Below are 12,475 nucleotides of genomic sequence, written 5' to 3' on the forward strand. Positions count from 1 at the left end.
ACCTATAGAAATCGCTAGCCAAAGACTCAACACATAATAGTTGAGACTTCTTCCTAAGGCAATAAAGTAGGTGAGTAGAGGCAACACAGTGGTCCTATGTAAAGGAAAATAGTAAATAAGAGCTGTATTTACTGAGTGCTTCCTCTGTGCTAGGCACTGAGGACCTCACCCAAGCTTAATGTCTTTCATAGATTGTTTCATTTAATCTTCACCTAAGGTAAGTGTTATTGAACCCTATTTTGACTAGGGGAAAACTGAAGCTTAGCAAGCTTCAAGTTACATGTTCACATAGAGCTAGTAAATAGTAGAGGCAGGTTTAGAAAAGAGGTCAACCTTACTCCAAAGCACGGGCTCTTTCTAAAAAGCTATGCATCTCCCAACTGAAAGAATGTCTTGAGCAGTTTACATTTAATTCTAAGCAGTGGTTCGCAACTGTAGGCTCTGAGCTCCCCACCACCACCAAAAAAAGAACATTTGGCCCTATCACGGGACATTTTTGGTTTTCACGGCTGGTGGAGAAGTGTTATTGGCATCCAGTGAGTAGGGAGAGGCCAGGGATGCAGCTAAGCATCCTACAGTGCTCACGACAGCCCCAACAACAAAGAATTATCTTGCCTAAAATGTCAACAGTGCTGAACAAGAAACCTTGATTCAAAAGATGGTGGATTTTTAAAGCCAATTCATAAAAACCCCAGTTATTGTTTGTAATTCACTCATATGTACATTCTGTCCCATCACAGATGACAGCAGCCTTCTAAATCTAACTCCCTACCCCCTGGTTAGAAGACGGAAGAGAAGGTTCTTTGGGCTGTGTTGTCTTGTCTCAAGCTAGGCAACTCCTCCTGGAAACCCACCAATGCGAAGACCTGAAAATATCACAGAACCTGAGGACCTCCAGACAGCTGAACCACAATTATTGGTTTTTGACTATGTTTTCTATGCTTCCTTATTACTTTTATTCGCCTCCCTCTACCCTTTTAAATGATTTTACATGTGAAAGCAGCTGCTGTCAAGGGGGGGTAAAAAAGATTCAAAAAGCAGGCTGTTTTTAAAAGGATTTTTAAAGCTGACATTGTGCATGTCTGCTCCAAACCATACCATGACAGATGCGAGAATTATGGTTTTTAAATTATTTAAAGGTTTTTTTTAAATGTATCATACAGAGAAAAATTATTTCATGTATAATAGTATATCTTTAGCTCTTGCTGATCTCATGTTAACAATTTATCATATATGAAAGTCTTTAAACATAGAAATCTCTCTAAAACTGCAAAACTGTGTTCAAAAATCCAATCTATCAATATTATTAGAGATAATATTATAATCAAACATATACCACCTCACCTATTGCTTTGTCTGTGCTCATTCACATCTAGTCTTCCATTCTGTCGGAATCCAAGAGCTTCTACATAAAAACATCTTAATTTATAATGCAACAAAAACCATATATGGAAAGTATTTAAATTTTGTAAATACACAATTATCCTAATACCTTCGTACAATGCATATGGGCAACTAATTTCCTTTTGATCCAATGGTGTCTTTTTCAGCTTCTTGGAGAATGAAGTAATCCAGTTAGAAAATGGTGTAGTAACATATACAATTACCCTCAAATGTAAAATTGAGTATTATCACATTTTGTTCTAATTGAAATCTGAAGCATGATGTCTGCACAGCAGCATAGTGTTAAATCTTATAGGGCATGCCGGAATTAGCTCAGATCGTAAAAATATTTAACATTTTCTGTTAATAAAATCTTTTTAGTTAAGCTAAGCTTGTCTCATATTAGATGACTATGCAGATATGACTTTTCCGATGTGTACTTGGTGTCTTGTCTTATGCTTAGAATCTTGAAAGCAGGACACATTAAGCAATACTATATTTTAGAAAGGAGGAAGCCACACGCTTCGATTTTCTGCTCACAGTTTTGTTATGATCTTCCTCACTAAACCTGTAACATGGTACAAATTTTGTTATATTGTCCCCTGTTCTTCCTTGGCCCGTTTCCCAAACAGAATTTTCCATAGGTTGAGAGATCAGGCCTTTGGACTTTTTTTCTTGCTTTCCAAAATCTAAATGACCCTAAAGAAGGACAAGAAGCAACCAGTGTCTAGTACAATAAAAGGATGGGCTAGATGCCTATAAGTGGTTTATTCAAGATGCATTTTTAATCCCAACCCTATACTTTCTCAGTACTTAAGTGCACAGGCATTTATAGGTCCACCAATATTTTGACCTAACAACTAAATTTATTAAAGCTGTTAGCTTTACTGAAGATGAAGATAGGTATATATGAAATAGTGGACTAATTATTGTATTAGGTTGAACCATATGAAATTGCTGGCAATGGACTGTTTTGACCTATAAAAATAGCAATTTCATATGGTTCAACCAAATATCTGATGTTGTGAAAATTATACTTGGAATTGTCTTCTAGCATTTGTGATTGAAAGCGAACAGATTAAAGGGTTGGAAGAGATCTCAAAAGGCTACACAGGTGTCTCTTTAGATCATACCAGCTCACTTGGGGCCTTAATCTTGGAATCCAGAGTTGTGTTCCAATGACCTGGTAATGAATGCACGGTTGTAAGTATGCCTGACTCCATATAAAGAGGTATCTCTGAAACCTATATGAGAAAACCACAACTTTCTAAATCAAATATTTGTAAAACAGTTATTGGAATATGCTACTTAAAGACCCTTAGAATGAATACCCCCTTGGAAAGCAGGGAACTACTCCCAAATTTATCTGGTCTGTAAAGCCTGATTTCATAAATCAGGTTTGACTAAAGCTTAATATTGTTTTTGAATATGGTTCATTTCCATCCCCCGTGGTTAATTCACTTAAGGTCCATTATTTTAGAAATTATAAAACAGCCCAACTGGGCATGCTCTCAGCTCCCGTCTCAGTCCTCACCCACCTTTCCACTATATTGAACCCTTTGCTTCAATCTAGTTCCTACTAATTCATGCAAAGTTATCAACTGATAAACCTACCTTGGTGTTCAGCACGTTCCTCTAAATGCTTGACCTAAATCACTTCTGCTTAGTTAATTTGTGCTCACTCTCGCCTTAGTCTCGGTATGAAAGGAACACTTACCTTCCATGCCATTGTCCTTTGTACAACTGAAGACTGTTAATAAATTCAGGTCTCACCTCCAGGTCTGGGAGGGCTATAGTAGCTATTCATGGAGATGGGAATTTGTCTAATTCCCTAGGTAGGCTTCCCATATCTAAGGTAAATAAATTCAGCCACCTTATCTTTTATTCATAGTGCCTGTTTCCCAGACTTTGATTGGTTTTATAGTTCCTGTGGACACACTCCAAGATTTATAGATCTTCTTTCACTAGCAGGTCCTAAAATTAAATGTAGTGCTCCAAGTCGTGATGACCTACCCTGGCTCATAGTGGCAATAGACAGCTCACCATCTCCCATTAGATATGCCAATGCGTCTCTTTAGGAGCTGACCCCACTCTCCTCTCACCTACCAAAGGACTTTCTCAGGTGTAGTCCATGAGATAGAGGTCTACTGTCTCGGCTTCTGCTAGTAATTCACTTTCAGATTAGCAATAACCCTGAGCTGATCTCTAGGGGTAAGGAGAGAACACTGAACCCATTCTGTTGCATGGGTACTCACATGCTGGAAACAGAAAAGGATGTCAACTTTTTCTGGCACACCCTCACCCATTTTACCACCATAATTTCAATATCCTGTGTTGATTCATCATTGTTGCTGTTTTTGTTGTGTGTGTGTGTGTGTGTGTGTGTGTTCAGATTACAGAGGCAATATATATTCTTTATGGACAATCTGAAACATACCACTGAGTATAAAGAAAATAAAAATCACCTGAATCCCACCATAATCATATTGTTTAAAACCACATTTCCAGGCTTTAAATCGTCAGTGGCTAGGTTCAAAGGCACTTGTGGATAAGATAAGTGAACAAATGCCCACAAGGCCAAGGTATCACTTTAAAATATCTGTCTGCTGATGTTTTGCATGCTTCTAGAAACAGATTGACTGCAAACTTCTGGTTGTGCCACTGCTGAAGGGTACAAAGAAGACTAGAAGTAGCACAGCCCGGATGCCTCCTCTAATGAAAGCTTTTAGGGAAATTCTAAAATCCTGCCGGATCATTTTGTTCCTGGGTGCTCTTCTAACAGTTGGATGCTTACTGCATGGCAATACTGCCACCTACTGAATTCTGAGCTTTAGGGTAAGAGGGGAAAACAAATGTGCAGAATATAAAGGCATCTCATTCATTTTAGACAGCAAACAATGGACCAGGTTAACAATATTCCATATGGAATTTAGATTCTGGAAGTCTCAGAGCTGAAAGGATTAAGGATATCATCCAGACTAACTTCCCATGCCACCTACATGTACCTAAAAATTGCCTATCATTTCTCTGTGTTCTCGAACGTCACCAAATGCAAAATGCTCAGGTTTCAGGTAACGGTAGATAGGATGAGAAAAAGCAGTGATGCTATTGGCCTATAATAAATCATTATAATGAAATATAAATATCAGAAATAAACCCAAGAACATAAAATAATTGAGTGCATTATAAAGAGATGACCTTTCAAATCTGTGAGAAAAGGTGGGATTACTAAATAACTTGGGATGACTGGTTGGCCATTTTGGGGGAAAATCCTAGATCTATACCTCATAACTTCCATCAAAATAAATTCTAGGTGAAGTAAAGATTTACATGTTAAAGCACGTAAACATATACAAGGAGTATGGCAATATTGATAAATATTTCTGTAAATTTACTATGGAGAAAAGCCTTTCTAAGCATGACACCAAAGGAAGAAACCAAAAAGAAAAAGATAGATGGATTTGACCAATTAAAAATGCAGAACTCCTATATAGTAAAAAATAAACCAAATTAAGAGAAAACAAAATTTGAAATATATGCAACAAAGAGTATAGATCTCTAATGTATATCAAGAGCTTAAACCCCATTACTGATGGGAGGTTTCTATGATCTACAACCTTCCCAACAGAATGTTCCTATTTCATTCTTTCCTCACTGCACTTTTTAAATTATTGCTTGTTTGTCTGTTTATTTCCACTAAACTGGAAGTTCAAGAAAGCAGCCACTGTGTCTGTTTTGCTTCCTGTTATATCCTCAATACTTAACACAGTGCTAGACACAAAGCAACTACTGAAAACATATTTATTGTGTGAGTGAATAATGAATGCATGAATAGATAACATTTTATGATCAAAAAGAATCAAACTTTCCAGTAGAAAATTGAGCCAAGGACACAAACTGGCAATGTACCATAAACTAAAGTAATGAACTAATAATAAATATGAACATATTTAAATAAACTAGTAATCAAAAATGCAAATATTACAATACACTCCTTTTTTTATGTATCAGAAAGACAAAAGATATAAAGAATTATAGTTCCTAGGGTCAGTAAGGAAGTATGGAAGCGGACATTCTCTTACAGAGTAAACAAGAGTGTAAACTGATCTGATCTTTCTGGAAAATATTTTGGCAACATATTTTTTGTGTACGTCAAATACTTCCACTTTAGGGAGTTCTCCTTTAAAAAAGGTTAAGAAAAAATGAATTCAAGATACATTCATTCATTATTCAAAAAAATACATGCAACAAAGGATGCTTATAGGAGCATGGAAAAAATTGGAGGAATGAAAAAAATATAAATAAGCCCACAATATAGGGTTGGTTAAATATGGTATATCCTTTCAAGGGAATACTACTGTGCACCAATTAAGAATAAGCACTAGATGTATATTTACTGAAATAAACAGCTATATTGTTAAATGAAAAGAGAAAGTTATAGAAGAATACAGTGTGTTCCCATTTTAAGAGTATACATACACATGTGTGCATTACAGTGTCTGAAAGGATATTTGCTAAAAGGTTAACAGCATCTATCTCTGGGAGGTGAGATTTGGAGCAATTATATTTTCTTTTTGCATATCGGTAATTTCTGATTTTTCCACAATGAGCATGTAGTATCTGTATAATTTTTTCAGGGAATAAACAACAATGTTCACAATATATATTAAATGAAAAACACATGTTATAAACCAGTATGTATAGTATGACACAATATTTGTAAAAAAGAAAATTATATATAAAAATATCTATGTATGTATATATATGCATAAGAAGCTAGAAAGACATACACTAAAATGTTAATAGTAGTTATTTATGGGTAGTGGGATTATGGGTGATTATTTTTTCTTTTTGCTTTTCTGTGTTTTCTAATTTTTCTACAATGAATATGTATTCCTTGTGTAATAAAAACTAATAATAAAAGTTTTAAAAAAAATGAAAAGTGAGAATTTGTGGCTCATCACTTCCTCTCACCCTCCCTGCCACCCCCTGGACTTATTCCCTGTCATCAAAGTGTGGGCAGTGGGGTTACAGAAAGGAAACACCAGGACACCATAACTTTGTTAGATAAAATAGAGAGCCAGACAAAGGTGGATGGAAGGAAAGAGAGAGGGTGGAAGGGAGGGAGGGATGGAAGAAGGAAGGAAAGAAAGAATTAAGTGAAAGTGAAGTCAATAGAGGAAGGATTAAAGCAGGCTTTGGAAATATTTTCCCTGACAATAGCAGTAAGTCTCTTTAACTCTGTTTTCCTGATAACTATGACCAAAAAAAAAAAAAAAAAAAAAAAAAATCAGTTAAATGGGTTTATTTTCTTAAATTTTTTTAATGTTTATTTATTTTTGAGAAAGAGAGAGAGAGACAGAGACAGAGTGTGAGTGGGGTTGGAGCAGAGAGAGCAGGAGACACAGAACCCAAAGCAGGCTCCAGGCTTCAAGCTGTCAGCACAGAGCCCGACGCGGGGCTCGAACCCATGAGCTGTGAGATCATGACCTGAGCCAAAATCAGACATTTAACTGGCTGAGCCACCCAGGCACCCCATATAGGTTTATTTTCCAATAAAAGGAATCATATACGTGTCTGGAGAGACATCTAGGAATTCAGTTCTTCCAGGAGTGTATCCCAAGAAGTTTTTCAAGAGGCAAGCTTTTGAGGTCCAGCGGGTTATCAAGGGCTGTGCAAGTACAGCCTGGAACTACACAGGCTATCATCTGATTCTCCGATAGGCGCAAGCAATGCGCAACAGTGGCTAGCAGTTCCGATATCCATTCTCTCCTTTTTCCCTTTAGAAACAGAGACCCCAAATTTCAGCAAGACACTGGCCACCTAAATTTAAGACCCCGTTTACTATGGTTTGGGATGTGGCTATGTAACTGGGTGTTAAAAAAAAAAAAAAAAATCAAGTGCATACTGCCCTTAGCAACCAACATTCACAGCAGCTGAGAGATGGATGCTGTGGCTCAGTAACGCACACTTCGGCAGGTACCACAGCGCCTCCTACAGTTCATGCCTGGCACTGCCCAGATCCCCTTGTTTCTCACATGGACCTACTCCACCCAGCTATAGCTTCTTCTGGATTCTGTTATTACCGTTTACTATACAAAAAGAGGGACAGTGGGACAAACCACAGCTTTCACTTAAGCCATGCTAAATTCTTAGGCACTTCTGAGCTTCCTGGTAAAATGACCCAGACCCTTACCCCCAAGTGATCTGAGACCCTGGTTACCCTGCCCTTAGTACACTTTAGTTGCGATACATGCCCATTTACAGTTAAACCTGGGCGTACCCAGGTCAGAGGTGACCCAGTGGTCATGTGAGTGCCGAACATACTCCTCTGTATGAACATACCCCTCATACTAGAGTAACTCTCCCTGCTCATGACGATCAGAGCCGATAACCTCTGTCAGTATGGTAACTCTTACTCACCTGCTAGTTTTCTGCCTGTAGGACCCTAAGTTGACCACTTAGCAGTGGTAGCTTAAAGCTTAGTGGGATTCTTATTTTCTTCACTCTATGACCTAGGACCTCTAGACACACAGATTCTAGACCCCCAAAGAGAGAGCACAAAGTCCTCAGTGGATTCCTGAAGCCACTCCTACTCTCACCCCTTTATTTTTGGACTCATGAATTTAGAACCATCTAATGACCATTGGTTGGTGTAAGGAGTATAATGCATCCCATACGTTGCATCACCCCAATAATACAAGGCATCCTCTCCTTAAAGAGGCCAGGCCACCACTCCAGTGCGATGGCAGCTTCTGCTTGGTGGATCCCACAGTCGTGTTTTCACTGATGCACCTGCTTTGCTAAGAAGTGGGGCCCTTGGTCTTAGGCAATGTTATGTAAGATCCTGCATTGGTAGGTCAGACACTTTGTCAGTCAGTGGATATTGATGCTGGCTGAAGCCCTGCAGACAACATTGGCAAACTACTATCCAGAAAGCAGGTAAATCCCAGTCAGGGTGGATGTAGTCTCAATTTGTCTCCAGCTGGCAGTCTGTTCTCCAGAAGGAATGGTATTAGATCGAGGGCACGGTGTCAATCTCTGTTACCAAGAGGCTGGACATTGAACGGAAGCTGTAAATAAATTTTGCTGAAAAAAGCTTGTATTGGTTTCTTATTGCTGCCCCTATAACAAACTGCCACAAACTTCATGGCTTAAAATAACCCACATTTATCATTCACATTTCTGGAGGTCAAAAATCAGTTTTACCGGCTTAAAGTCATGAGGTCAACAAATCTGTGTTCCTTCTGGAGCCTGTAGGGGAGGATCTATCTCCTTTTCTTTCCCAGCTTCTGGAGGCTTCCTGCATTCCTTGGCTTGTGGCTCCTTTTTCTATCTTCCAACCAGCAAAGACGTAGCATAGCCTCAATTCGGTGTGTATGTGACTCCTTTTTTCATCTTCAGGTATCCTTCCTCTTCTGACTCTTCTGCCTCATCTTAGAGGGAAACGTGCTGGTGTGTTGGGCTTGCCCACATAATCCAGGATAATTGTCCCATTTGAAGATCCTTAATGCAATCAGAGCTGCAAATTCCTTTTTGCCAAGTAACACATTTATAGGTTCCAGGGATTAGGAAGTGAACATCTCTGGGGGACTATTATTCTGTCTGCTGCAAGGCCAGTGCTGTTGGATCCATTTACAGTTTCCATCTCTACCGAGAGCTGCTTTTTGAATGGTCTATCTTTCTCTGCTGCAGATAGCATGGCCTTGCTCTTGAACTCCAAGGGTCTGTGCTATGACTCTTTTATTGGAGCTTGCCAGAGTGTCCACAGCATCCTTTTATACCCAGATTCCTCTAGTACCGTGGCCTCTGCCAGACGATATGGCACAAATGACAGGGCTACTGATGGTAAAGCCTAAACATGCTGAAGACCTCCTTCTTGCTCTGGGACCAAATTAAAACTAGAGCTCTACCTCACATGTGAGATACGCTGCCTTCCAAACCTATGGAGGCTGCTCAAGCCTCAAGTTTCTAGCTTCATGGTTGGAAATGAGAGGGACAGAAACTTGTTTTTGTTTTGGAGATGCCCCAGCACCTCTCAGATCCCTTGACTCCTAAAAGCTTCACTGATGTAGCAGACCCCTTAATCTCTGTAAGGTTTATCTCCCATTCTCTGGAGTTTGTGTGTCTTGCTTACCAAGGCATTCAGAGGACTCGCCATTTCACCCTTGCTGTGTCCAGAGAACATCATGCCATCGACTTGGTGTGCAAATGTGAGGTTCTCTAAAGAGAATATTCCGATCAACAGGATCGGACTGTTGTGAGCCTTGGTGAGGTCATCTAGGGATACACAAGTCTGGTTCCCAAAGATCATCTGAGAACACAGACTGATGCTCAACCCTCGGTACCAAACCACGGAATGATGAAAACAAATATTATGCAGTGAGGACATAGGATGCTACAGGCATGTGAGATCCACTAGAGGTGGAGAGGACTGGTTCCAAAAGGTCATCTGAGAACATGGAGTTGGGTTATACTCACATACACAGCTGCTAAGTAATAATATTATACAATGAGTACACAGAGCTCCATTTTCTGTGTTCTCATTGTTAGATAAAAGCCCATAACAATTTGGCATAATTTCTAATAGTGTGTATGCATTTGCTGGTTGATAAAACTCAGCCAGGGCTTTTAGGGACTTCATCTCCACCTGCTTCCGGTAAAACCTCTGCTGGGAATACTTAAGGATAGTTCATTTGTTGCATGGAAGATAAAAGTAGCAACTCTTTTGGGGGACCCAGAACATCTCGAGATTCTTGATTCTCTTCAAAATGCTTATCTGGATCCTCTTCAGATTTCATATAACTTTTGCTGTCTATAAAGTGCAGTCAATAGAGATCTTTGGAACTCGGTTAAAGTCTCATGATTATTCTTGAAGCCATATAATCTGTTCTAGTAAAGATACCACATTCGGCACAACAGCTATTACTGGGGCTTCTTGGATAAGCTTGCAGCAGTGGTGTCTGAAAGGGCGGACCTACGCCGGCCGACTCCATCTTGTTCTGTGTCCTCCACCTTGAGTGACTATGTCCCTGACATGCCCCCTTTCCGGGAAAATCGCAGAAACCTCAGACCACGGCTCCTCTCCTTGAGTAACCTCCTGCTCACCCATTCAAACTTCCCCATCAAAACACGCCCAGCTACCTGTGTAACAGGACTCAGCCTCTTCCCCAGCCAATCGGCCAAGGCCACAGCCATTACCTCACCAACTGGCCCTAGACCCCTATAAAACCTTTGTGCTTTTGAAACTCGATCTCTCTCCGGTATCTCACCGCTGCATCAGTGCAGGTAGGGGATTGAGCTCGAGGAGCTAGCTCGAATAAAGGCTCTTTTGCTTTTGCATCGGACTCGGCTCCCTGGTGGTCTTTGGGGATCACGAATTCTGGGCATAACAGTGTTCATCTGCCATGACCCATCCAGTGTTTGAAGAAGCTGAAGTGATGATTAAAATGGGAGGTGTGATAAGAACCACCACTGCTGAATCTTTTCTATCACCTTGGATTTGTGATAATGTTTTTTTTTTTTTGTTTGTTTGTTTTTGATTAATTGTCTTGGTGAGGATGGAAAAAGTTTTCAGGAACTTGCACTTAGTGTTTCCTATTTACAATAGCTTTTCCTCTGTATCAAGAAATTGGGTGTAATGGTATTGGCCAACTATTAAGTATGTCCATAATATTATATGTTGGGAAATTAGAGAAAACGTTGCCGGATGGGTCCATGGGCACAGCCGACCCACAGTGAGGCAAAGAGGGATCATGAATCTGTTTATGACCTTACCTCCATTGGTTTTTCCCCTGACAGATGTCAGATCCCTGGGAAGCAACTTCAGCTCAGGACCTATGTCTGAAGGCCTTGAAAGATCTAAATGTTTCCTCTTTCCATTGTTTGGTTACCTGGGTGATGGCTACAGGACCCTTTGGGGAAGGCCTGGAGGAATCACTACTGTACAAACCTGGCAAGTTTCACAGGATCTGTCTTAATATCGATGCGGCTTCTCCTTTGGTAGACAGGTTTGAGTTTAGCCGTCTCAGCTATGGAAACTGAGCAAGAATGGTCACTTTCCTTTGGGGAAGGGATGTCAGTCTTCTGCTCATCTATCCTTGATCTCCTCAAATTATACATATATTAAATAATACCCTGCCCACTTGTCTTACCCCTAGGAATACCATGATCACCATTATCAGCCATCTCCAAAGATCCCTGCAGGTCAGCCTCTCCTGTGCCATTCAGATCTTGCTGCCCATGACAGCAATTATTCCCACCTTGCTTCTCATGGTTATGTGGTCTCACCTAGCCTTTTCCAATCCAGGATTCTATCATCCCCATTGCTACTAGAAGCCCTGTTCAATAACAGCATCTAACTATCAGCCAGGCCTACAAAGGATGGACACCACTGAGCTCCTTATTGATGCTGCTATTCCCCTAATTAGCACATTCCTTGCTGCCTTGGAAAATAAAGTGTCCCTGGGTCCGCCCAAAGAACAGTCAGCTGCTGAATTTTCCAGGCTCATAGGGGATCTATCTCAGCAAACTCCTTCCTCTATACTGTGCCGTGAGAGTTTTGCTATCTCAACTTTATTTAATGAGGCTCATCATTTTTTCAAGCTTCCAAGTGCCTTAACAGCAGCACATTTAAGCCACCTTCCAGAGCCCTTACCAAAGTGTTAAATCCTATCTCATGAAAGAGGGTCTTTGTATTCATCCTTTGTATTCTGTCACGCCTGATCCAGCACCCTCTAGACCCACTCCTGGGCATGCTTTACTGGTTTCTCCTGGTACCTGTGAGTCAGCACCTTTGATGTGTAATCCATCACCTCCCTTCCTAAACCCAGCACTTGCCTACTATACATCTCATCCTCATTAACTGATTTTTCAGCCAGAAAAGGAAATGAAAGCAGATCTTGAGGAAAACTAGCATTACCTCCTAAAGCCCGTGTCTCATTTGAAGGGTCTGCATTGTCTTAGAAGAAGAAGAAGAAGAAGAAGAAGAAGAAGAAGAAGAAGAAGAAAGAGGAAGAGGAGGAAGAGGAGGAGGGGGAGGAAGGGGAAGAAGAAGAACAAGGACTCTATCTTCCACAAGGTAGACTGGGCC

General features: G+C 40.3%; 1 protein-coding gene across 1 annotated transcript in view; it reads left to right on the top strand.

The window, feature by feature from the left end:
- The window catches only part of RGS7BP (regulator of G protein signaling 7 binding protein), a 108,265-nt gene extending 101,940 nt beyond the window's left edge, over positions 1-6,325 (top strand). The window contains exon 6 of the mRNA XM_027041124.2: positions 741-6,325. Coding sequence (XP_026896925.1) covers positions 741-832 — 92 coding nt within the window. The 3' untranslated portion in view covers positions 833-6,325. The remainder of the gene's footprint in view (positions 1-740) is intronic.
- The last annotated feature ends 6,150 nt before the right edge of the window (positions 6,326-12,475 follow it).

The sequence above is a fragment of the Acinonyx jubatus genome, chromosome A1 (genome assembly GCF_027475565.1).
Source record: "Acinonyx jubatus isolate Ajub_Pintada_27869175 chromosome A1, VMU_Ajub_asm_v1.0, whole genome shotgun sequence".
In the NCBI taxonomy this organism is placed as follows: domain Eukaryota; kingdom Metazoa; phylum Chordata; class Mammalia; order Carnivora; family Felidae; genus Acinonyx; species Acinonyx jubatus.